The sequence below is a fragment of the Dipodomys spectabilis genome, unplaced genomic scaffold (genome assembly GCF_019054845.1).
Source record: "Dipodomys spectabilis isolate Male_0828 unplaced genomic scaffold, ASM1905484v1 ptg000365l, whole genome shotgun sequence".
Lineage (NCBI taxonomy): Eukaryota > Metazoa > Chordata > Mammalia > Rodentia > Heteromyidae > Dipodomys > Dipodomys spectabilis.
In genome coordinates this window covers 5,483,053-5,510,933 of record NW_024871042.1, presented here as the reverse complement: position 1 = coordinate 5,510,933, position 27,881 = coordinate 5,483,053, and the positions used below count along the sequence as shown (strand labels likewise).

The 27,881-nt window shown below is 38.0% G+C and overlaps 1 protein-coding gene across 1 annotated transcript in view; it reads right to left on the bottom strand.

The window, feature by feature from the left end:
• The window catches only part of Cfap61 (cilia and flagella associated protein 61), a 237,419-nt gene that overhangs the window by 184,686 nt on the left and 24,852 nt on the right, over nt 1–27,881 (bottom strand). Inside the window, exons 7-8 of the mRNA XM_042666424.1 lie at nt 25,667–25,826; nt 1,562–1,629 (exon numbers count right to left, since the gene is read on the bottom strand). Coding sequence (XP_042522358.1) covers nt 1,562–1,629; nt 25,667–25,826 — 228 coding nt within the window. The remainder of the gene's footprint in view (nt 1–1,561; nt 1,630–25,666; nt 25,827–27,881) is intronic.

Here is a 27,881-nt window from a genome sequence, read left to right as displayed (position 1 = left end):
TCCTCCTTCTTCTTCTTCTGTCAGTCGTGGGGCCTGAACTCTGGGCCTGGGTGCTGTCCCTCAGCTCTTCAGTTCAAGGCTAGCACTCTACCACTTGAGCCACAATACCACTTCAGGCTTTTTCTGCTTATGTGGTACTGAGGAATCGAACCCAGGGTCTCATGCATGCAAGACAAGCACTCTTACCAATGAGCCACCTTCCCAGCCCCCATCCAATCTTCTTTTAAAAAGTCCGATCTCCTTTTAGCTGCCTGTTCTTGTATCCTACCTTCATATTCATATATTTCACTGGAAGCCTTTCTCTTCTTTCCATCATGAATAATCTCTTGCAGGCTAATGCTGTGACCTGTTCTTATGATACTCTCAGCACTTAGCAGAAGGCCTGATCTTTATAAGCACCTGATCTGCATGAATAAATCTCTACTCATTGAATAAATTATGATACCTAACCACTACAGATTTTGTCCTTTTGTGATTTGGGAGATAGACATGAATTTTTCCATAGTGACAATCATGAAAATCAGGACAATCAAGGTGACCTGAAGACTCCCTCCCTTCTCTGATCTCTGTGTGAATTTTCAAGTAAGGGAAACATTGTTTGGTCCAAAGAAAGAAAGGAGAAAAAAAGAAAGGAAAGAGGGAGCTAGAGCACAGGAAGCAATATTTCTCTACCTGTCCCTAATTTTGGACTACAGAAGAGGTTCTAGGGACAAATAGATGTAGGGCTCAGACAAGCCCAATGAACTGTATTGTGAAACACAGCTTATGGCAAATAAGCAGTACTGATATAGTACCAGGATATTAAGAGAGACATGAGTGCATTTCTTTTAATCCTTCTCCATTTTATTGATGAAGTCTTCTAAAAGGAGGAAACCTGAATGGCCTAATTCCTGAGGACAAAATGGATGAGTAAGTAGGAGGGTATGGAGATCTACAGCCCAGAAAATGTGAGCAATTTGATATTATTGGGGCCCAAGGAAATGGTGACTGGACTCCTGGACCCACCAACTAAATTCTATCTACTCTATCTCAGGCCAATCCCAGACTCCCCTCAGCCTAAGACAGGGTGGCAGCATAAAACCCTCTCATGCTGGCAGTGGCAGGTACAGTAGAGTCTCCCCCTGAAGTCAGGCAAGGACTGCAAAGCCAGTAGTTCTTCCAGGAATTGAGAAAGACATTTCTGTAGACTACACAGGGCAGTCAGGTCAGGAGAAAACATGCTGTTGTACCTGAGTAGGCAGAAGACTTACAAGGTTTTTCAGAAAGGCTGTATTTCAGAACCAGCTTTAAATCAGCAGCTTTCTCTGTCCCAGCCTCCAGAAAACATGGGAGAGGCAGCCAGGAAGGTAGGAAAGGGCTGAAGTTCTGATCTGGCCTGGATGGATCGTATTCATGATATTTTGATCCAACATTACAAACAGGTCCATCTCCTGACCTTTGTGCTTATGAGCCTTTTTTCTGCCCCAGATACAAGAACCTGCTTGTAATGACCCTAGCGTTAGAAAAGCACTTGATGGTCTAGGGCCATTTCCATACCCCAGGCAGGGGAGGTCTCCTTTACCTGAAATTGCTCCAAAATCTCTGGAGGAACTTGTTCCTGTGACTTTGAGGATTTTGAGAAAACAGCACCTTTGAGAGGAAGAGCAGAGTAAGAACGGAAAATACAGAATAGATACTTACAAAATCTCAGGAAACTGGGTGGCATGGTCCAAGTATTTCTAAACAATGGTGTAACTGAAAGTACTCCAAAACCTATCCTGACCAACATTAAGATCCGAGCAAGTTCCCCTTCAACCTCTCTGCAACCTCTTGTGCATGATGGAAAGGAAATGATCCTGCCCCAGGGAAGGGGTGCTTAAAGGACCTCTGCCAGTCACTGGCCAACAGGCTCTTTTGACATCAATACCTTTTGAAGTTTATTAACAACTGGTTATCATGCCATCCTAAGTAGCAAGCTATGAATTGATCTTAAGACAAAATGTGACAAAGACCACAATCAACTACTTTGGAGCTACTAGATGCCATGGATTAGGCACAAGGACAACTCTCTCTTCATTGGGAAATAAAAGAGTAAACTTGGGAGTCTGACAATGGCTATGAAATTCACTTCATATTTCCTAAGCTAGAGAATTAGAGCTGAACATTATTGTCTTAATATGTTTTAGAAAGTCAATTATCAGCCAGGTGCTGGTGGCTCATGCCTGTAATACTAGCTACTCAGGAGACTGAGATCTGAGGATTGCAGTTCAAAGCCAGCCCAGTTAGGAAAGTCCATGAGACTCTAATCTCCAATTAATCACCAGAAAACCAGAAGTGTCTCTGTGACTCAAGTGGTGGAGTCATAGCCTTGAGCTGAAGAGCACAGGGGTAGAGCCCAAGCCCTGAGTTCAAGCCCCACAACTGACAAAAAAAGGTCAATAATCAGAGTATTCATCATGTGTTTAAACCTGCACGAAAACTTGCAGTAAGAAAAAAAGTATACCCTATTTTCTCTTAAAAAGGACTTTTACGCTTCCCTCTGACTTTCTCACAATCCTAACTTCCTCATAATATAAAATTGTGGTCCTTTTTTTTCCTCTCCTTTTCCCCCCCATGCACTAGGAAGGGGATTTAGAAAACCCACCACAGCAAGAGTAACTTCTGTCTTCTGCCTTGCCCGAGGCCTGCACTGCTAGGAGATTCCCAGCTGAGATATTGTTCTCAGTCTTTGGGTCTTAGCTGCTAGCTGCCCTGGGATGCTCTGCCCAGATGCAGAAGGGACCCTGTCTCCCCTGGACATTCCCTAGAGTCTCTGCTGCTAGCATGGGCATGCTGCTCTACCTTTGTCTTTAACCATCCCAGGGTCTTCTTTGCTTCCTTCTCTCCCTAGAACTCTTCTAACACCTGTCAATGCAACAGCTCCTGTGTGCATCTTTCTGCCTAAATTAATGGATCATGAAATGCCTTCCACCTATTTCTGGCAATGAATGAACAGCAAATGAACTAGAATGAGATTCTAAGAGAAAAATGAGATGCCCAGGGAGATAAAAACAGCATAGTGAGAAAGATACAATGGGAGAGAATCACATCCTGGCATAAAAGGTTGTTCTTTGGACATGTAGAGAAAATTTCCTGAGAAAAGATTTAGAATCCCTCTTTTGAAGAAAGATGCTTTGGAGAAAAATAAAAATGTATCATGACTCTAGTTTCTAAGTATTATTCTCGTGCTCTGCAATATTTTCCAGTCTTCAAGCACTTTCTTGATGACAAGAGCAGTGTGCCTTTTTCAGATTTACATTGTTCTTGAGGTAAAACACATGGAAAAATATACAGCTCAGTCAGTTCCTACATATATTGACCCTGTGTAAACCAGGGTTGATATTCAAAACATTTTCAACTCCTAGGAGCGTCCCGCATCTCCCTGTCTAGTCAATTATACCTATTCTGACGTCTACTATCTGACTAGTTTTGCCTAGTAGCAAACTTTTGAATAAAAAAAAACCCACTCAGATCACGTTGGGTACTAGTGGTTCAGGTTTGTAACCTTACCAACTTGAGGTGCTGACAACAGAAGGATCCACAGTTCAATGCAAGCCCAAGGAGCAAAGTTCGCAAGACTTTTTCTCAACTTATATATAGGTGCAGTGGCACACACCTGTCACCCCAAACTACATGGGAAGCTGAGAATAGAAAGATCGTAGTTCAAGACCAGAGCAGGCAAGACAGTCTATGAAATTCCATCTCAGTTGAGGGAGGCTGGATGTGGTGATACACACTTATCATACCAGTGACTACAGGGAAGTCTAAAATAGATAGATTATGGTCCAGGAAATAACTAGCAGAAGAAACAGAGCTGGAGGTGTTGCTCAGCAATAGTGTACCTGCTCGTTATGAGGCCCTGAGTTAAACCTCATTAGTGTCCCCCAAAGAAAAACCACTCACATCTCATATCTAGAGTTCTCAATTTTTTACATTGTACTTTATTTTTTAAGTTCTTCTGGCTGGGAATATGTGGTAAAGTTCTTCCGCTTACCTAGCATACCTAATGTCCTGAGTTTAATCACTAATACTACAAAAGCAAACAAAACAAGAAACTTCTTTCCTATTTTAAGTTTTAAACTACAAAAGACCAATCTAAAAACAATCCACCACCTAAGAGCATAGACCTACACTGTGTATATATTCCTATATAAATAGGACAAAATTACTGAGAAGTAAAACAAGTCTTAATAAATAGATTAGGATTTCCAAGTAACTAATAATCTTGGTGACAACAATTTAGAGAGTTTAATGTTCATGAGACAATTACCAACTACAATGACTAATTGTCTTGGCTAAACTGTCGTGAGGTGTTATAGTTTATTATTAAGCAGCTGCCACCCTGTCTCCAGAGGTAGCTGCATTTCAGAGCTGGGCAAGGTGATGCTATACCGCTCTCTCTCCAATGTCTCCTGGGATTTGTGAAGTTTAATTAGTTAATGTTCATAATGTGCCCTGAGGTCTTCAAATGTGACATGCTATCCAAGAGAAAAGTCAAGGCAGTGGGATTATGTAACACAAAACTCACAACACAACAGAGGCTGCTACTTCAATTGTCATTTTCTGGCTTCACCCTCCTGAGGAGCAAACAAGTCATGAACTGGTGGTTTCTACTAGTAAAAGTGGAGGCACAATTTTCCAGGGCTTTTTCTCTATGTAAAATTGCTTATTTAAAGTGGGTTTGCCACAGAACTAAGCTAGAAGTTCAAGTACTTTCTTATCACTAAGTCACTCCCCAAAAACATAATATTGCATCCATACTTTAGGTTTACTATTTTTAAAGAACATCCTGACAGATTTTGAGTCTATCTGCTCTTTATCCAGTCGGACTAATAAATACAGGATGCAAAATAATGCATCTTGAGGGCTTTAAATCATAATCTATATCTTTGGAATATTTCCACACTTATTTAAATAACTATCAAAAGTCCCAACAATATTTCTTAGGTAATGAAATAACTAACTGATCCTAGAAGAGAAAATATGGTGGAATAGTCCATAAACAAGATTTTAAGAATAACAAATAAGAGGCAAATTTGCTTACTGAATATTTATATTATAAAAGAGCAGTTATTTAAACAGTAAGCTATTGAGTTAGGAATAAGGCAGAATGGATCCTCAAATAAAGATAGATATTGATAGATGTACATGGTAGCATTTCAAAGATATGGAAATAAACTATATAATCAATAAGGTTAGCTAACCACATGAAAAAAAGATATTTCAGTTCATTTCATAACAGATATAAAAGTCACAATTAAATACCAGTCGATCATGCCTATAATCGTAGCTACTCAGGAGGCTGAGATTTGAGGACTGTGTTTGAGGATTGTGATTCAAAGCCAGTCCAGACAGGAAAGTTCATGAGACTCTTATCTCCAATTAATCACCAAAAAGGCATAGTGGAACTGTGGCTCAAGAGATAAGAGTGCTCACTTTGAGCAAAAATATTTAAGGACAGCACCCAGGCCCTGAGTTCAGGCCTCAAGACCAGCACAAAATAAGTATAATTAAAAAATTCATTAAAACAGACTTCTAGCCTGAAGGCTTTAAAAATTTCACTTTCAAATTATTATAAAGAGAAGGAAAAATATTCCTATGGCCTTGTCAATGGGGAAACTTTTCCTTAGAAATGCAAAAAAGCAGAAGTCATAAAGGAAAAATATAAACATATTTACCACATGAAAATTTAAAAGTGCTATTGAACATATCCTTTTAAAAAGTTTTTAACATATACATAAGTGTGGAGAGAATATTTGCAACACATACCATTCACCTATGAATGAAACTGAAACAGCACAACAGGCAAAAGAAACGAATGAACAGGAAACATAAGCAAACCAATAGCCATATGAAGTATGCTGCTTCAGACTATTCAGAGAAATAAATTAAACCATGGCATCTCCTTAAAATCTTATTAATATGAAAGCAGAATTTTTAGATACCAGGCACAAACTCCAAGAATTGTACATGTCAGATCTGGCTACCTGCTTCTGTGAAACAAACAGAGAGAGCAGAGAAAGAGCAGAGAAAGAGCAAAGATTGTGGCAACCATGAGAAGCAGCAGACTTCAGGACATCTTCTGCTGTCTTTAGGATACAGATGTGAGCTTTAACTTTAAATAGACAAGGAACTGGGGAAAGGAGCAGACAGATACGCATAAGTCTGAAGAGGGCCTGGTTGATGGTTATTTCAGTACTTGTTTTGTGAGGAGTTCTGAAGAGGAACTGTTGCCACTGTCATCACCAGTCATCACTACAGGGTGACTTGTTCTGTAATGCTCTACAGTTCCCTAAGGGTAGCTTCCATCCTTATCATTCTGATGTTATTGATCAGTCATGCCTTTCCCAGATTCCCAGGTGATTACAAAGTGACTACAGAGACAATGGCTTACAGCAGAGACCCATTTAAAAATGGAGGGAGAGTGCCAAGCTTTTCTTCTGCTTTTAGTTAGTTGGTGGGCCCAGCAAAAGTAGCTTTTAAGGACCTCTTACAGTGATAACCAAAGTTAAAAATTCTAACAACACTTAGACTTGGGAAGTAGGCAAAGCTCAAGTGGAAAGCCACTGGCTGGACCACGTTTGATGATGATGTGAACATCTCTAAGCCCAGCAACAAAAATCTGGTAATGTATCCTGTAGAGACTCTTGCCAGGGGCCCAAACAGTCATGTTCACTACAGTGCAATTTGCAAAAACAAAACAATACCAACAATCAAAATACTCATCTAAAGACAAAAATGCAGTATGCCCCATACAATGGCAGGCAAACTAGAAAGTCAAAGAAATGTCCTAAACTTGTGCATATCAACACTATTATTAGATCTCATAAAGCTGAATGAAGGAGCAAATTTCTAAATATCACATATCTTTGTGCTGTCCCTAAGCTTTTTCCCCTCATGGGTAGTGCTCTACTACTTGAGTCACAGCTCCACTTCTGGCTTTTTGGTGGTTAATTTGGAGAAAAGGATCTCAATGACTTTCCTTCCCCAGGCTTTTAACTATGATCCTCAGTTCTCAGCCACCTGAGTAGCTAGGATTACAGGCATGAGCCACTATCACCCAGTCCATTTGTATGTTTCAAAAGGCAGTATTGACACAAAAGGTATTGTTTTTTTCTATGAATACATGGACTTAAAAGTGTAAAAAGACGTATGGAAGGATGCTAAATACTAACATACTAAAGTTATAACAATGGCGATCTCTGGAGAGTAGAGCAGAGAACCACAATTACAAGTTGATCAAAAGGAACTCAACTTTAAATGCATTATGCTTGTTTTTCAGTTTCCTATATTCCTAATTTAATTAAAAAATTTAAAATGCTTAATTGTAAAAGTAAATCTATGTTCTCAAAATATTACCAAAAGGTCGTTTTTGTTTAGCATTCTAGTATTAGCAGTGATTTCAGAAAAAAAAAAAAAAACTATCAAGTGAATTTAAGTCACTCAACTTTAAGAAAAGACCAAAGATTAGAGATTCACATGAAATCACTCAGTTTAAAGTTCAAGGAAGAACAAATCGCATGTTGAAGAGATACCCAGAAGAAAATAAGTAAGATATAACTCCTCCTCTAAGAGATTCCCAAGTAATCAGGAGGTCAGGGGGGGTATAAACATATCCATAACTACTGTGTATTGAAAGTAGATGTAGTAGTAAAGTGATAAGAATCTTCTGCTATTGTTTGTGGTGGGCATAGCTGACACAGCCTTCTGGCATCACAGCTCTCTGGCTCTGCAGCTAGAAGAGACTACCAGGGTTTCAGCCTTGTAGCAAGCAAGGCCCATTTAGCCTTGTAGCTTAGTGGCAGACAACATCTGGTAACATTGCAGCTCAGAGGCAGGCAACTCTTCCCAGTGTCCTAGCTCCATTGCCGATTGCTGCTACCGTAGAATTCAACAAATGATATCCAAGACAATAGAGGATGAGTTTGAAGAACTCTATTCAGAAAAGAAGCATCTTGGCTGAAGGTCACTACACCTTGCTCTCTAGGTGGCTTAATCTAGGGGTTTTTATACCTTGTGCTTTAATTGTTTGCCCCTTTTATAAGTAGGTGTTTTTGAAGGTGACCTTTTATTGGTCAGGTTCCACAACACTGGATGTTACTTTCTAATCAGGTCCCTTCTGCAAATCCACTCCCCAAATCCATGGAATGATTATGAAAACTAGAATGGCTACAAGAAAGGTAATATGTTCTATAACCATGTCTCTCTTTTGCATTTGGTTTGGGGTTGGAAGGCCAAGATGCTGACCAGTGGCCCTGGGTCCTAACTAACTTGTCCTTTTTCAAGAAAACAAAATGTTCCTTCTTTAAAGTGAGACATTTCACACTTTCCATTGGCTAAGCAGTAACATGGGTGCTGGACACTCACCATGAGTAAGATAGAAGAATACCTTACATTTACACTACTGAAGAAAGGTAAGAAGGAAATGAGACAATATTAAGTGTTGATAGACGGTCTGTGCAAAGCTAGACCTTGGCTGTTAGTTTTGATTGTGTAGTTGGAGAAGTTCTTCCTGATACTTAAACTGGGGTCTAAATGACCAGCAGTATCCTGAGACAATAAAACACAATGACACAATGAGCACAGACAAATCTTTAAAGAATTGCTGAAGAGTCCTTGTCTGTTGACATGTTTTTTCCAATTTGGATGGCCTTCTACTCTTTGTTCTTTGTAATTGTGTTAGTTTGGTATGACAGCTCCAAAAATATCACAACTCATTTAGTGGCCTGGAACAACAGAGATTTATTGTGTCAGTTCTGGAAGCAAAGAGTGGAACTGTGTATCCCTGGACTGCATCCAGGAGTTGGCAGACCCAGTTTTGCTCTATGGAAGAATCTACTTGCATCTTCCAGCTTCTGAAAGCTGCAACATACCTGCATTCGTGGCCACATCATTACAATCTCTACCTCTTCTCTCGTATAAGGGTATTTCTGATAACATTTAGAACCCCTCGGAAAATTGAGAAAAATCTAGCTCTTACCCTCACAATTCTTTATTTTTATTTTTAACTTAATTTGGTTTTTTATTGTTGTTGTAAAGGTGATATACAGAGGGGTTACATAAGCCAGGTAATGAATGCATTTATTTTTCAACAGTGTCACTTCTTCCCTTCTTTTCTCCCAGGTTTGCTCATAATTCTTTATCACATATACCAAGAAACTTTTTCTAAAACAAAGGAGCCTCTACAGATTCCAGAGATTAGGACAAAGACAACAACGTCCATGGGTGACTGAATGCAGTATATTCATCCAAATGACTGCATACCAGGAAGGTCAAACTCAACCTGTGCAAATCAGAAATCACTGTCTTCATTTCAGCAGCTCCAGCCAATAATACATTGGTCCTGGTTAATCTCGTCTCACGATATGGGCTCAATATATACTCAATTTCTGAAACCATCCTCAATATTTCTCTCTTCCTCAACCTCTCATCCCCATCCCCTCATGCAGTAAACTATCAAGTTCCAATAATTTTTGAAATTTTGAAACAGCTCCCATGCCCATCCCATGGTCACTATTCAGATTCAGTCCTTCCCCATCACATTCCAAAGTAGTCTTGGGAAAATCTTCCTGTAAAGTGGAAGCTAAGCATCAACCTCTTCTAATTATAGATTTCCAATGGCTCCTTGTCACATGTCACAGATGAAGTGATAGAATCTATGCTCTCTTTCAAGACCTCACTGTCTAACCTCAGCCTCCAACTAGTGCCTCTCTAAATATTCTAGCAACTCTTACCAGCTGGTAGCCAAAAACAATCCCAAGAAATGGGAGATGACATAGCCAAGATCAGCAGAGCTGCTTGACTGACCCCATATGAATGAGCTATGAATGTTTAATGTCATGCATTGTCAAACTTGTCAAAACTGTGGTTTTGTGTGTGTGTGTGTTACCAGCAGTACTATGGCAATAGGTTACTTGTGTAGTTTCAATATATAAGTAAAAGAAAATGCCAGTTAAACTGACATATCACTAGAAAGAAAATGTAGAAATAAATGGAATCAGGAATGAAGAATGTGTAGAAAGATAATAGACAAACCCACAGCAGCATTAAATATAAATGGACTAAATATTTATGAGACACATCTGAAATACAAGGAAATAAAAAGGTTTAAAGTAAAAGAATGAAGAAAGCATGAATCAAAGAAAGAGTACTGCACTATGAAAGTTTAAAACGTGGGTTTTAAAGCAAGAAGCGTCATAGAGATAAAGCAGGATACTTCATAATTGATAACAATTTCAAGGACGAATTTTAAGAGTAGAATGGTAGTTTCCAGTGGTTTGGGAAAGAAAGAAATGAGTTGTTATTGCACAGGTATAAGTTTTCCCTTATACAAGATAAGTAAGGTCTAGAAGTCTGCTTTCTAGATCTAACAATACTGTGGTTTACAGTTAAAAGGGTTTGTCCTATGTTACTGTTGGTATTACAATTAAAAAGACAACAACATTGCCAAATGTTTAGGAATATTCTTTTTAAACAGCCCATGGGTCAAAGAATAAAATAAAGTTTAAAAAATACTGACAATAAATCTATCACACAACTGAACTTATGGATCTTCTAGCCAAATTCTTAAGAGTCACATTGGAAGTTAAAATGCTTACATTAGGAAAAAACTTGCCTTAAAATATAAGAAAATAATCTTCCTAGAATCAGGAATACAGTGAAGATGCTTACATATTGCTGCATTATTCGCTATAGCCAAGATATGGAAAACAGCCCAGATGACCTACAAAGCCAGAGTGGATCAAGAAAATGTGGCACATTTTACTTATCTATCAGAAAGAATAACACATGTCGTTTGCAGGGAAATGAATGGACTTAGAAGATTTATAATAGAGTCAGGCTCGAGAGACAATTAGAAGTTATATGAAAACATATACAGGGTTATATATATACAAACAAATTGACTAAAGGATGATAAATGCAGAGAAGGAGTTCAGTGATGTAAGTCCTCCGAATAGTGAACAAGCTGATTACAAAATGAAATCTAGGAAGCTGAAACATGTCTTGTCTGGGGTAGGGGGTGACTTGTGGAAATAAAACTCCTTTGTGCAACTAATAAATACAAGAAAATAAGCAGCAGGTAAGTCCAAAAAATGAGGATGAGATAATCATGCAAAGAACAGAAATAAACCAAATAATAAGTAAAGTATGGGAGGGAACAAACAAGCTAAAATTTGTTCTGAGAGATGACTGAAGAAGTTAACAAAGCACTTTACTGGTGGTTAACCATTTTAATTGGCTTAGCTGTTTAAGCCACATGGATAAAGCAGTGTGACTGAACACTGAGAAGAAAAGCTAAACATGAATATTCTTTCCTGGGATCCTGAAATAGCCAGCACCAGTATAAAACTTTAAGCAAAATAACAAAAGAAGATGAAAAAATTCAGTTTTATCCTATTGCATTTTAAAATAGAAATGAATTTTTTAATTCACATAAAATGATAAATTACCAAACAGACCAAAGAAGAAATAGTTGTATAATGATTTTGAACTTGCAATTAACAACATTCCCACACCAACCTTAGATAGTTTTATTGATGAATTCTGTAAGTTAGAAATCTGTAAACCCAGCTCCATAAGAAGCAAAAATGGAAGGATGGGGTTTGAGGCCAGCTCAAGATTAACAATACCTATTCTCAAAAAAACAAGCCATACATGGTGGCACACAGCTGTAATCCCAGCTATGGGGAAAGCAGAGGTAGAATTGTGCTCTAAGGGAAGTGCTAGGCAAAAGCACGAGACCCTACCTGAAAGGAGTAATTTTTCTCTGTAAAGAAAAAAGGAATAGGGATGTGGAACAACATTGCCTAGCAAGTGCAAGGCTTAGATTTCATATCCCAGTTTAAAAAAATAAATTAACAAAGTATATAGAGTAGACACAAAAGGTCAGACAAAAAAGGTCAATATATAAAAGTCTCCTACACTTCTATATAATGCCAACATACAATATGATTTTATTTTGGTGGCACTGAGGCTTGAACTCATGGCCTCATAACTGCCAGCTAGATGCTCTACCACTTGAGCCAGACCTCCTGCCTTTTTTGCTCTATAGTTTTGCTGAGATGGGAGGAGGGGTCTCACTTTTTGACCAGTCTGGCCTGGACAGTGATCCTATTTTATACATCTTGCTATAGGTGGGATGACAAGCACACACTAGTACACTCAGATTTTATTACTGTTGTGGAGATGGAATCTCATGAACTTTTTTTGCTGGCAATGTCTTGCATTTCTCCCGAGATGTGTCTTCTGCACAGCTGAGATGACAACCACATGGCACTGTGCCCTGCTATTGGTTGATATGCAACCTCGCCAGCTTTTTGCCTGGGCTAGCCTCAAACTGTGATCTTCCCATTCTTCACCAGAGAGTAGCTAGGATTACAGTTACAAGTATCTAGGCTGAATCTAACAATTTTAAAAGGTAGTTACAATAGTGCAACAGTATCAAATACCTAGGAATAAATACAACCACAGATTGCAAAACTTCCATGTACAAGTTCTATGACATTATAGAAAGAAATTTAAAAATTTACTTTATCTCTCAATAAATAAATGGAATGGAATGCCACATTCAGAGATTAGAAGTCTTAATACATTGTAAGAATGTCAGTTCTACCCCATCAAACTGATCTATAAATCTAATGCAATTCCATTCAAAATAACAACGATCATTATTTTTTGGCTGTCAAATTTACATGGGAAATCAGAAAACTATGAATAAAAAATACAATTTGAAAAACCAAGGTGGTGGGCTAAAGGTGTAGCTTAAGTGGAAGAGCCATCTGAGCAACAACTACTAGGCATCAAAATGAATCAGCGTTATGGACAATAAGGCAGGCAAGTGTTGATAAATAAAATTAAAACTCAAAAAATAATGTAAGCAGATATGGACATATATTATATTTGCATATAGTATACATAATTATATAATGTGATTTTATATATTATATTTATATATTTATACATATTTATATATATTACATAATATACGATTATATGTTATACATGTAATATATTATTTATATAGTATACAATTAATGCATTATATCATATACAGTTATATATATGATTATATATGTATTTTATATATAATTATATATTACATAATTATGTTATATGATAACAAAATATATAACAATACATGTTATATATTATATATAATGTATATGTATATAAAATAATCATAATTTATATAATATATAATCTAATAAAATTCAATATTATATGTCAATGTTAATATTGCTATCGATTATCTTAATATTAATTGTATAATATATACTAATTCTTCTTTTTTTGGGGGGGGTCCGATCATGGGGCCTGAACTCTGGGCTTGGGCACTGTCTCTCAGCTCTTCAGCTCAAGGCTAGCGCTCTACCACTTGAGCCACAGTGCCACTTCCGGCTTTTTTCTTTTTGCTTATGTGGTGCTGAGGAATCGAACTCAGGGCCTCAGGCATGCAAGGCAAGCGTTCTACCACTGAGCTACCTTCCCTGCCCTATATACTAATTCTATAGGTAATTTAAATTCTACAATTAATATTATCTATATAATATATGTCTATATATCATGTATCATATATATGTAATATATAATTGTGTTTTATATAATATGTAATGTATATTACTTAACATACAACAGATTAGTATACTGATATGCATATTGATTCGTATATCAACATCTATTAACATATAATATATATATCAAATATAACTTAGAGCTAAACGTTTCCATGGGCAAAAATGTCATTATATATTGATAAAGGAATCCACGATGACAACCTCATACATTCAAGAGCCAAGTATTTAGGTGCATAAACTAAAATATTCCAAATGCAAGGAGACAGACATGACCATAGTGAACTATAACATTTTACTTTCTCAGAAAAGAGACCATAGCTACAGTAATGAGAGATGATTGAAGAATCCATAGTAAGCTATATTTGCCAATGTTACATCAAAGGAAACAGAGAAGGTTCATTCCTTTGAAAAATTCAGACAGGTCCAAAAACTGTTCTTGTACTAGGTTATACTAAGAGAGTTTGAAGTCAAAATTACACAGATCATATGTAATACTAAAAAAAACCCAAAATACAAATTACAGACAAGGCAACAAATAAACACAATAATCACACCACAAGGGAATCACACTGCTTCTCTAAATAAATCTTAGATGAAAGAGGAGATTAAAATCACACCCACAGAAGTGGAGCTGTGGCTCCAGGGTTAGAGCATATCCAACAAACCTAGTTCAATGATGAATTTACAAAAAAAAAAATCACAGCCACAAACCACTCATAACAATGAGAATATTAATATCAGCATTACTTTATAATAGTTTATGAGAAATAGAAAAGCCAAGATTGAGTAGAAGATTCATAGCTTTAAATGTGAAGAAGTTAACACCCTCCAAAGCAGGATGAAGGCCACTTTATGCTGTAACTATTTGAATACTAAGCAGCCATGGAGAGAAACTTTATTGAAACTTAAGCAGAGCCCCTGGAAAATGCAGTAGCACCCTGACCCCACTCCTTTAGGAGTTTTCTATTTGGAGAAGACTGATAACCTGGATGTCTTCTTAGATAGCCTAGTAGTCCAAGTTCAATTATTGCAAAACACTGACTTCCCCTGGAAAATCGCACGAGATTTATTTTTATCTTGTAAAAACAAGAGATGTCAAAAAGTTAACTAGGGATGATTTAACGTGGCAGATAAGAAGCAAACACATGCCCCATCTTCTCAGTCACTTGGAATCAAACAACCAGAAAACAGCTTCTTAGAGAAATGGGTGGCTGAAGGAATACATTTAACAGTCAAGTGGTGGTTCTTGTTTCCCAGCATCTATCTGTGGGCTCCATCTCAAATTTCTACCTCGACATATATGATCACAGCTCTTATGGTTACTTAAACTTGAGACAGGTGGTCTAAGGGGAGCTTATTAGTCATTACATAGAGACTTCATTTGCCAGGTATGCTTTCTTATTTTCTGTCTACCTATGCAAGGTGTTTCCAGCTTCTTAACTTCCAAAAGGTAAAGTGGATAGGCACTTTATTCCATGTCTTCCTGTTTTGGTGACTTTACTTCCTTTTTCTGTTGTCTAAAAGGGAGAGTGATAGGAAGAAAGCCTGCTTCTCTGATTTTCCTGGTTTGCTCCCTGATTCTGCCCATTTTAATATATTTTTTTATTATCTTTCATTTCCCTGTCATCTCTCCTATCCGGCTTCAGAACCATTTGCCTGAAATAGACTGCAGAGCAGCAATTACCAGAGGCTGAAACCAGCTCCAGCATAAAAAGACTGACTCACTAAACTACTAAAAATAGTAGCTTAGGCAGCTAAGTGGGCATGATCAGGAAGGAGGAAAAGCTACAAGGTACCATTCTAAAACACCAGGTGGCCCATATACTGGGCCAATAACTAAGATAATGGCCCTATATCCTCCTTGTGAAATTCACTACCCATATGGAAGTCAGGGATGATGTTCTATAACAACATTATGACCTTCCCCTGAAGCTGTTAAACTGGAGAGGACAAAAGGGGATCAAATGGGCAGGTATGTGCTTTCCCATGTCACTTTCCCCAGTAGTCACTGGTCAGTCAGTAAATAATCTGGGGAGGGCCATGAAGAAATGGCCCCAGTTTCACACCACTGAGTAACCCTGCATTACTAGATGAAAGCCCAGTCCTTGACAGCTTTCCATGCAATTTGTCTGGTCAAAATGCTTACCTCACTCCTGGAGCTGTACTCTTTGTTTTGTTTAAAAAAAAAATCACTCCTTACTCTTCTTTGCTGCACCTGGACAGCATCCTAATCTTACACACCTTACCGAAGAACTAAAGAACAGCCAAAACATACACAATCCCCAGTAACATGACCAAGAGCATCATATACCCAAGGGGACTTCAGCAACTGCCTATCTAACCATCCACCCATCCACCCATCCATTTGTTTATCTACCTATGCAATACCTCTAAACCTAAATTCTAATGCTTTGTTTCTCCTTGTTATGGTGCCGGATACTAAACCCAGGTCCTCATGCATGTTAAGCATACACTCTACCACTATGCTACATCCCCAGTCATGCTAATAATCTTTAAATCTTTCTACACTAACAGATGCTCATGAAGAAAAAAAATTCCAATCGATTTCATTCTTAATATTGACTCTAAGAAACCTGAATCAATCAATCAATCAATAACCTTGAGGGAAAATGAGAAGGTTGTCAGATACTTCCAAGGTGGCACTCCCACTCTCCCACTGAGTGAGCTCATGTGTCTGTAGAGGCCTGAGGACACCAGCAGCCCATGCAAGAAACAGTGGGGAGGAGGAAACTTGAAATCCAGTAGCAAAATTATTGGCTGCATGTTAGGCATCAGAATTAATACATTTTCCTTTGTTGCCACATGCAAAGACTGAGATTTTTAGTAATTGCTTCCTTAGTTACTTTGCTCGGATGAAATTTGATCCATGATATTTTAAAAGTTGTCAAAGGAAAAAAATCCTTTGTAAGCAGACAGGAAGCGGTGACCCCATGCAATAGGTGCAGTTCATAGACAACCAATTTAATCAAGGGGGAATTCAGAGTATTCAGGGAAAGCAATTGATTTTCAAGAGAAAAGTCAGCAGGATCAAGCAGCCAGTTGGGATGAAAATTCCTTGAATCGCCCCTATCACTGTGTTTTCTAGCAACCAACTCCTGCCTGCATATAGTGTAATAGCCAAATTACTATAATTATCCTACAACACAAGTGGCATATCAACATTATTTTAAACATGGAAATTTTTTTTTGCATAATCTTTCATTATTATCATTCAGCCTTCCATTTGGAGATGGAAAACAACAACAAACTGTGATCTACCCCCAAAAGAAAAAGGGTCACCAGAGAGAACAAATAAAAGGGTTATTTACATGTGAATATACTGAGATGTGTTTTACAGGCAAATACACTCTTGAAATTCATTAAAGGCCTTCTCCCCTGCTTCATAAATATGGGCAAAAGAGACATCGCCTACTGAGAAAATAATCCCAGCACATAATGATCATAACGAATATAAATAAAGCCACTTTTCTTTCAAAGACCTCCAGGCCCTATATCAAAATGCATTTGTGTTTCTACCATGGTGAAATGAATCTGACCGACTGCCAGGGGAGCCAGGCTGAGTCATATTACAGGTTGTTCCCAGTGCTGAAGAGGGGAATAGGAATGCGGAGCTCAGGCTTCTTGCTCTTTATAAAACAATAAATTCTTAAGTGGTTGTCATCATTTGTTGCTGCTATTGTTTTTGAAGACACTGGAAAGGGCTTAGAAACCAGCATTGGAATGAAGACGGAAAATTGGCAACAGGTTTTGTTCAATAATAATTATTATTATATTTTTTAAAAACCACCCCAAAGTTGAGGACAATTTCCCCTATCTGCCACTCTGTGTTTCAAGTCTGGCTCATTTTCTTCCTAGTATGTTATAAGTCCAATGTTCTGAGAACCTCTGCGGGGTTGTCTGGACTGTCAACCCTGAAGATAATACGTTATTCAACCTGGACATAGGTACAGTCTTATTCACTTACTTTAAAAAAAGCATTGGCATTCACATAAATGCTAGTGAAAAATCTAACCTTCTGAAGCTTTAATGACTCTTGTCAACTTTGGCTTTCTACAGCTAAAACCATGGTTAGTAGTTAAAGCTTTGAAAGAAGGCAATTTTGCTATCTTCATATGCTAAAAGTTTCTATGGCTTAAGGAGAGGAAAGACAGAGAAAATGAGAGAGAAGTGACACTGTTAAAAAGAAATGAACTCAGTACCTGATTTATATAACTGCAATCCCTCTGCACATTACCTTGACAATTAAAAAAGAAAAAGGAAAACAGAAAAAGAAAATTCAGTGATAGGGGTAGAGCTCAATGGGAGAAATTCTAGCAACACACACACACACACACACACATACACACACACATACACAAAAGACAAAATCCAAACTACAACAAATATTGTAACCTATTAGGCTTTGTATGAATAGTAAATAAGGCAAGAGTTTCCTGCAGAGACAGGGAAATGGAAAGGAAGCTAAAAGGAAAATGGAATGACAAGTTAAATCTTTGTTCATTGCTGCACATAGATCTCTGATCTCAGAGACCCTGCAGAGAAATATAAACTGGGCATTCCTATACACTAACCTCATAAAGAAACCACACAGAGAACTGTAAACATACACATTAGGGTACCAAACCATTAGAAAAAGAACACATGTTAAAGTGTCACTAACAAAATCAAGTCTGTACTTGTGGAATAATAGTAACTAACAGCATGCCCTTTACTTTGGCATTCTTCTGTTTAAAGACACTCAGCATAAGGACAAAAACCATCAGATAAAGACTCTATCAACAGGAATCTCAGATGAGACTTTTAAGAGGGAAAGTTAAAATAAATAAATGAGTACTTGGAGGTCAATAAAACCCATACAGATCAGAATCTCAAAAATATAGCCCATCTACAGATAGATAGATAGATAGATAGATAGATAGATAGATAGATAGATAGATAGATAGATAGATAGATAGATACACAGACAGACAGATAGATAGATAGATGTCTTACTAAAGATAGGACAGAACTCTATCCTTTGAGTATGTACTTGTCTGGCTTTTCTAATAATTCTGCTTATAGCTCAAGTCTGAGTCATCTTCAAACTCTTTTGTAGGTGGGATCAAGGGACATTTTTTTTAGACTGAGTAGCAATCCTGCTCCTTTTTCCTGGAGGACTTTGGGATTCCACCAGCCCCAATGACATTGCTGTTAGCTTCATTATTGTCATAACCTTATAGATTTATACCACAGAACCCTAAAAAAAGAAAGGCAGGGGAGGAAAAATTGAGATGTAGAAGCCTAAATCATGATGAAAAAGATGTTTAGTGCTGGGCCTGGTGGCTCACGCCTATAATCCTAAGCTACTCAGGAGGCTGAGATCTGAGAATCTCGGTTCAAAGCCAGCCCAGGCAGGAAAGTCCGTGAGACTCTCATCTCCAATAAAACACTAAAAAACCAGAAGTGGCACTGTGGCTCAAGCAGTAGAGCGCTCACCTTGAGCTGAAAAGGGCAGGAACAGCGCCCAAGCCCAGAGTTCAAGCCCCCAACCGACCAAAAAAAAAAGAAAAAGAAAAAGAAATGAAAAAGATGTTTAGTGGCACTTGCCACCAAGTGAGCAAGATGAGCTAGAATCCCAGAACTCAGTCTAGCCTCCTGGGAAATGGAGATTTAAAAAAAAAAAGACTGAAAAATGAGCAGAGCTCCTTCTATGGAGATCTAAAACCAGATCAGAGAAGCCCACTGAGTGAGAAATGGGGGCTCAAATGACTGAGTAGAGTTTACATCCATCTAGAGGAAGAAAGCAGCTTCCAGGAGGATGTCAACACTAGCACAACCCCCTGAATACATACTACCACCCTATAGCCAGGACCAGAGGAAGGAAGTAAAGATATCAAGGAGCCTCCAATAGTCTGACATGTGTCTCCTCCCTTCCCATTCTCCAAAGTTGAAGTCTAAACCACCTGCTATCACAGAATGTGCCTGTTTGGAGATAGAGGTTATAAAATGACCTTAAAATGTGGTCATAAAAGTCCTAATCTAGTATGGCCAATTTTTCTTTTCTTTTCTTTTTTTTTGGCTGCTACCAGGGTTTGAACTCAAGAGCCTCACATTGCTAGTTAGGCTCTTTACTACATGAGCTACATTCCCAGAATTTTACTGGTATACTTGTAAAAAGAGAAAATCTAGACAAGAGGTGGGTACAGGAGGAAAGCCATGGGAAGACACAGGGAGAAGATGGCTGTCTGGCAAGCTAAGAAGACAGGCCTCAGTAGAGACCAATGCTGCCAATACAACTTGCTCTCAGACACCTGCCCTCATAATTGTGAGACAATAAAGTTCTGTTGCTTAAGCCTATCTTAAGCAACAGAAGCTCCATCTGCTGTACTTTGTAATGGTGGTCCTGGCAAATTAATACAAAACCATAGTGGGTCACTCATTAAACAGCTATTGAATGGATTTGGTATATAATCTATATTGTTCAGAGATACATGGTACGAATACACTGGCAAGAATACTACCATGCCCTACAGATGAATGTTTCACTCATATTCATATTCAGAATTTGTACCAAGAGAAGAATCAAATATAGAAGGGAATCTGGGGGCTGGGAAGGTGGCTCAGTGGTAAAGCACTTGCCTTGCAAGCCTGAGGCCCTGGGTTCCATTCCTCAGCATCACATAAGCAAAAAAGAAAAAAGCCGGAAGTGGCGCTGTGGCTCAAGTGGTAGAGCGTTAGCTTTGAGCTGAAGAGCTGAGGGACTGTGCCCAGGCCCAGAGTTCAGGCCCCACGACAGGACACCCCCCTAAAAAAAAAAGAAGGGAATCTGGAACAACAAGTAAAATCTTGGGAAGAGAGGTTAAAAGAACCGGGAGTACTTAACATACAAAAAGATTTGATTTAGTCCTTGTTACTTTGGGCTTGGCCCATACAAAATGGTCCCAATGTTGCCTAGTCTATAAGTGAAGAGACTCAGAAAAGAAGCTAAGGTCAATGAAAAGAAATGAAACGAATCATACGTGTTTCCCGATAGCAAGTATGATTTTTAAATGATTTTAAAGGCAACACTGCTGTTTCACATAGGGATGTTATGGAAAAAAATCTGAATGGCCCTTTAATGTATAATAAGCAACACTTCTTCAATGCTTGCTTACAAAGGAGCTACACTAATTATCCTTTTGAAAGCCCACAATTCTGTTATATGAAATTAAATTTATCCCTGCCAAGGAGCACATCAAATTCTACAGAGGGTTTCTAAGGTGGGCCCCGGGTGTGTAATGAGATTTACGAGTCTGAACCATGCAGGAGTCTTTTAAAACAGTCATTTGTGCTGTCCAGAATACACCGGCCTACATGAGTAACAAAGGTTGCTTTATTTTTGCCTGTTTTTATTTTTATTTTTATTTTTACTAGTCAACGTGGTGATGCCAATACAGCTGTGGAAATGCAGGCTGTGCCCTATTTTGCCTTATGCATCATCAAGAAAATTGCCAGCTCAATTCTGATTCCAAAATCTTTATTGTGATGATGTAGTTAACAAAAGACACAGCTTGATTTGCAAACACCACCCAGGGCCAGGGATTGGGCCAACTGGAAGAAAATGCTGTTTTGAGCCATTGTATTGTCGCTGAAGGAGAACATTCATTAACTGCCAGCATATGGAACATCTTGATGTGGCTTAGTACATTTTCAGAGACAGTATTGGAGGGATGGATTCTTAGACCTCATTTGGTGCAGTCTCCCACACAACTAGAAAGTCTTTTTCTAGTACCTACTACTGTTTCTTTCCACATTCTTTAACATTCCAGAAACCTTTTCTTCTTTTTTGAGACAGAATCCTAGTAGGTAACCTTGAACTTGCTATATAGTGAAAGCTGGCTTCAAGCTTACTCACCTACTATGTTTAGTTTATTACCAGTGTGTACTACCATGCCCAGCTTCAATACTTGTTATTTCTAAACTAACTTCTCTGCTAGATAATAAATTTTACTCATGTTTTCCTGTATTTGGACAAAATCTGCCTCCTAAGAACTTCTTCCTATGGTTTTAAACAAAAAAGGGGTACAAATGTGTAATACATCTGTGCTCTCTCTGCCTCTATGTGTGTATTTATAGTCTCTCTCTAAATATGTATATGTATCTATGTATGTACATGCATGTATCCATGCATGCACATGTATGTACATGTGTATATTTACATATGTATATTCATGCATTCATTGGTATGTGTTTACGTGTGTATACATATACATACTGTGTATATATGTATATGATTTACAGTAAGTGAATCATAATGGTTGTAAAGAAGGAGCTAAATTTTGAGCTGAAGAATGTTAAATTTTGATATTCTGCTCAGAAGGGTTGATGTTGGTGGGCAACTGCAAATTTTCATATCTGGTAGGAAAACACAGGTCTTGAATCAAAGATTTGAGAAGTAACTTATTTGGGAGATGAGTCTAGAAAGCATGAGGAAAGTAAAGAAGAGAACAACAGAGAAAGGAGGGAATGAACCAAGTCTGAATTACCTCTTAGATGACCACTGGTGACCACACATGAGTCTGGGAGTTCTCTGACCTGAGGAGTAAGGAGCGAGGGTTTCTATAGCTCGAGTCCAGTGTGTATAAAATAAATAAATGCTTTCACAGCTGGTAGGAAAAGTCTAGACCAGATACATGTTGGTCTAGTTTGGCTCAGAAGCAGACCTTGAGTCAAAAAATCAAACAACCATTTTGGGAGGAGTTGCCTTGGAAAGCAGCAGTTAGGGAGCAAAGTCTCTGGAAGCAAAGAGGACAGCGTTAACTTCCTGATACTATCTACCTGCTTGCCTCTCACACAGGGAAAAAAGGCTGCAGATACTCCAGAGAAGATTTCAGTAAAAGAAAGTTCTCCAGAGAATACACACACAATTAGACCAATGATCACATTAGCAACAACAACATACACATACATACACACACACACACACACACACACACACACACACACACACACACACACACACAGAGCAAAGTCTGAAGGACATGGGTGGGTGACTGATAATTCATTAAGTAACACATGGATATTAAAAAAATAGATGATATATCTTGTAAAATAGACTTGTAAATGGGGTTTTTTAGTCAAAATCATCCAAGATAAAAGTTCCTTTGGACTGGGAAAATAGGCCAATGGTAGAGCACTTACCAGCATGCATAAAGCTATGGATCTGATCTCCTTTACTTATATACATATCTTATATATATCTAATATATGCATATGATACACATATACATGTACACACATACTTTGACAAGATTGTCAAGTCATCTTGCATACTTGCACAGAAGCAGACAAAGGCTTGGGTTCCAAGTTATCACTAATGAGCTTTCAAACACTGTCTGAGTTTGAGCAGGGGTTAAATGGACAGAACCTCATCTGCCTTAGCGCCTCAAAACCAAGCTATGAGCATAAAATAATATATATGAAAAGCCTTTGAAATGAAAAAAAGCAGTAAACAACATATAAGATATAAAGCACAACCATATCTACTCATTTGAAATAGGAATTGTGGTTCACATTTTTGAGAAATTTTACTTCCTGTAACTTGAAGCTTTCATCAAGAAAAAAATATATATACATATAAAACAGCAGATCACAATGCATTTTAGAATTTTCTCTGGAGCCTCATTCTTTGTTGTTGTTGATAGGTAGATGGCAGGAAAATGTGTTGATGATTCTGCTTAGATAAAATGAGCCACTGATGATTTGTGATTGTGTATCCTTGAGTTATTTGGAAGTCTACAGTAGTAGCTTCCTGGTGAAAATTTCATGAAGAATCATCTTTGTAGCAGTAAACATAAACTGATTTTCAAAAACAAACAAGGTCAGGAGAAAACAAGAAAAATTTTCTTATTTTCCTCACTGACCATAGTCGTACAATAAATGATTTTGAGTTAAAATACTGAGAGATATTAAAAAGGAGACTTCTAGATTTCCCATAATGATTGGCTTTTATTGGAACCACATCTTAGATGTGAGTTTAACACCAAAGTTCTGAGTTCTTAGTCTCTTCTCCCCAGTCAAGTTTCTCATACAAGAATCTTCCATTTATTCTTTGTCAGAAACACCAGTAGCATCCAAACTACTCAGGAACATGCTAGAAGAGACTCATCTTTTCAATTTGTTTTGTTAAATGACAGCATAGAAGAAGAAAAAGAAACTTTAAAAATTTGTAGGAACTACACTGTGCCTGTCACTGAGCTAAGCATATCGCAAAGATTCTAATATTTAACAATTCTTTGTTTTAGATACCATTTTTTTATTTTTTCTTTTTTTTTCTTTTTTTACTTTTTTCACATTTATTTTTTTATTGTCAAGGTTACAGAGGGGTTACAGTTACATAAGTAAGATAGTAAATACATTTCTTGACAAACTTGTTATCTCCTCCCTCATATTTCTCCCACTTTCCCCTCCCCAAGTTGTACAGATTAGATACCGTTTTTATCTCCATTTTATACATGACAACACTGAGCCATAACAAGGCTCCTTCAGTGTCATCTTTACAGAATTTAACTACTAGGAAATGGCAGGGCTAATGTATAGTTCAGGATTGTATAACAGTATTTGAAAGCTCCTTCAGAGCACACTTGAAGGCTGAGCAAGTCAGACTTTATTAGCAAACAGTTATGACATCAAATTACTTTTTTTGGAATGGTGCTGTTATCCATTCAAGAGAAACATGTTGGGCACCTACCTATTCAGGAGGCTGATACCTGAGGGTTGAGGTTTAAAGCCAGCCCAGGAAGAAAAATCTGTGAGATTCTTATCTCCAATTAACTACCAAGGAGTGGCTCAACTGTTAGGATGCTAGTCTTGAGCAAAAAGTTCAGGGACAGAGCCCAGGCTCTGAGTTCAATCCCCAGGACTGGTACAAAAAAAAATTCACCTCTCCATCGCTATCTTTATCAGGTCCCTGTGATGAGTATGTGTTGTCATATGAGATCTGTGAACCCATGCATTTAGTTTTCCCATCCAATGGGTATGATCAGCCCAAGTGCCACCTGCAATTGTCTGGAATGCCAAATCCTTTGCCATCAATCAATAAGCTCCCCTTCCTGTTTTTAAACCATCTTGCTTACAGACAGGAAAAAAATAAGTTCAACATAAAATCTCCTAGTTTTCCCTTGGATTCATGTGCCAATCATAAATAACTCACTAACAACGATGATCAGCATATATCAAGATCCAAAGTTGAATCACCATATAAGGTATTTCATTGCCTTATCTTTGTGGAAATTCTTGAGTTCTCTATGTGAAAAGAATTACTATTAATCCCCAATTCTACAGAGGAAACCCAGGTTTGGGCAGGTGAATTACTACACCTATGGTGGCTTGTCTACTTGTGTCTACCTTGCACAAGAACCCAACTGTGGATGTGGTAAGCCCTCAATGAACTAAAACAGCCAAGTCTGAGATCACCTCATTCATTTGGTGAAAATGTGATACAGATATTATCTCAGTGTTTACTTTGCTCTTTCAAACAGCTAGAAATTAGTTGATGCAGATGAAAATGACTGCATGTAATAGACCTGTGCTACAAAAAGTTTTGTTAAAGACAAACACAGCAGTAATTACTAGGATTAAATTTTGCAGGCCATATAAAACCTCAAATTTTTATTTTTTTTGTAGTGCTAGGGGTTGAATCCACATATAGATACATCCCTAATCCCTTGAGTTCTTGGTTTGAAAGTTTAATATGTTATATTTGGTTCTCTGTGTGTACAAAATCCTAAAAATACTGAAATGCTATTATTTCACCATAATATATACTTACTTTAATAATGTACATTCTGAAAGCAAACATCCTAAAATTAGAAATCTGTGGCTTCAATGTTACCATGTCTACACCTACCCCCTTTGACTATCTGTGCTCATAGACATTTGCACTAGCATGTAATTAACCATGGGAACTACTCGTTAAATGGAATTGGAGGAGGAGCCACAGACATCCTGTCCAATTCCATCATTTAGCAAACAGCACAGCTGTGTATACAACACGTGTTTAATTTCATGATGTGTTCCTCAGCTAGACACTGTACCTTGACTGTTGTCAATATTTAATCCTTGTGGTGGTTCCAGAACATCATCAGGATGTGGGACACAGAGTCCGTGGAAAGGCCCCAAGTCGAAGCATTCATGGAGCAATGTCATGTTCACTCTTGAGCACACACTCATGAACCCGACAGCTACACCTTCCACCTGGAACATATGAAACACTATGTTACTCTATCAAACCTCAACTGACTCTCATCACAAAATATTGATAAGCACACAGCATACTGGTACACTTCGAATTGTTTAAGGGATGGTGAACTATCTTCCCTAAGCAGCTCTAATGTCTGGTATAATGCATGCCACAAACAATGCATTCAAAGAAATATCCAAGATTATGTTAAGTGAAATGAACCCCAAGATATGGACACAAGAGGTTTTTCTTTGTTGTTGTCGTTGTTTTTAATGTACTATGTGATTTTTTTTCTTTTTTTTCTCCTATGATATATCCCTGTTGTCACTGTATTTGATTTTTGTGCCTTGCATCTTGTATATATATTTATCTTATTTGGGGAGGGGAAGGGGAATAACAAAACACTGAAACAAGGACACAGGAGGACCCATTGCAACAATAAGACAAGACACTATGTTGTAAGTGAACCTTACAACTTTGAGGGGAGGAATAGGGAAGGTAGGGGAGGGAAGGGATAGTAGGAGAAAAAAAAAGGAGGGGGTAACAATGCCAGACAAGAAATGTACTCATTACCTTACTGATATAACTGTAACCTCTCTGTACAGCATCTTCACAAGAAAATATTTTTTAAAAGAAATATCCAACAAGTTACCACTGTGGACAATCCCAGAGACTGATCAGTAACTTAAGGGAGTTGACAGAGAGCTCCATTGGAACTTTACACTTGTGCCCTTTCTTCCCTAATCCCTCTGCCTATCCTATATCTTCTGCCATCTGGTGTCCTTTTTATCCCATCATAAGCCCAGGCCTCCTGCACACTTTCTCCCTCCCATCAGTGTCAGTTTGATTGGTTCCTAAGTCAGGCAGAATAGTCATAGAGACTGGCTCTTGATCAGGGAGAAACCCATTTTCTCTCACATTCCTTTATTTATTGATTGGATGATCTGATGGGAGGAGAGATGAGAAGAGGTTTGATGGGAAGTGGATGAGTGAAATAAAGTTGAGTAAGGCCAGGCTGATTCAGCAGGTGGATGTGAACTCCAAATGGATCACTCCTCAGCACACTAACAGACACTGAATTAAAGCTCTTAGTTAAGTGCTCACAAATTTTAGTCTTTCTATACAGGTTAAAAGTTTAAAAAGTTGAGTAGCTGATCTAGACCTATGACTAACACCAAAATATTATAAGCTAACAAAAAATTTTAGTTCTGCAGTATGTCATTTTCATTCTATGCTTCATTTTTTTTCTGCAAGGAAAGTATTTAAAATTTACAGAAAGGTGGTGTAGTTTTTAAATTCCATGCAACTAATTTGTTGATTATAAGTGGGTCTTAAGCAAATTCTAGTTGACAGACTAGATTGTTTTTACTAGATTGAACACTCTCAAACAAACAAAAAACAGCATTTACTAAGTCCCGTCCCTCAACTATTCAGACACCATTTCTTCTTCTTCTTTTTGTGCCAGTACTGGGACTTGAACTCGGGGCCAGGATATTGTCCCTTAGTTTTTTCACTCAACGATGATGTTCTACCATTTGAGTCACAGCTCCACTTCTGGCTGTTTGCTGATTAACTAGAGATAAGAGTCTCAGAATTTTCTACTTAGGCTGGCTTTGTACTGAAATCATCAGATCACAGCCTCCTGAGTAGTTACTCAAGATTATAAGAGTGAGACACTGGTGCCTGGAACAAACATCTTTTTTTTTTTTTTTTTGGTTACTGGTGGGACTTGAACTCAGGGTCTGGGCACTGTCCCTCAGCTTTTTTGCTGAAGGCTAGTACTTTACCATTATGAGTACCAGCATAACTTCCGGTTTTTTGGTGGAGATAAGAGTCTCATGGACTTTCCTGCCAAGGCTATCTTCAAACCGCAATCCTCAGCTCTCAGCCTCTCGAATAGTTAGGATTACAGACATGAGCCACTGGTATCCAGCTCAGACATCACTTCTTGGGACAGTCATACCATTCAGAAAGTAGAAGAACTCAACAATTACAGGCACTCCTACTTCAAACAATGCAGCATCCTCACATAACTGCCCAGAGAAAATGGCCAATACCCCAGCATCCTA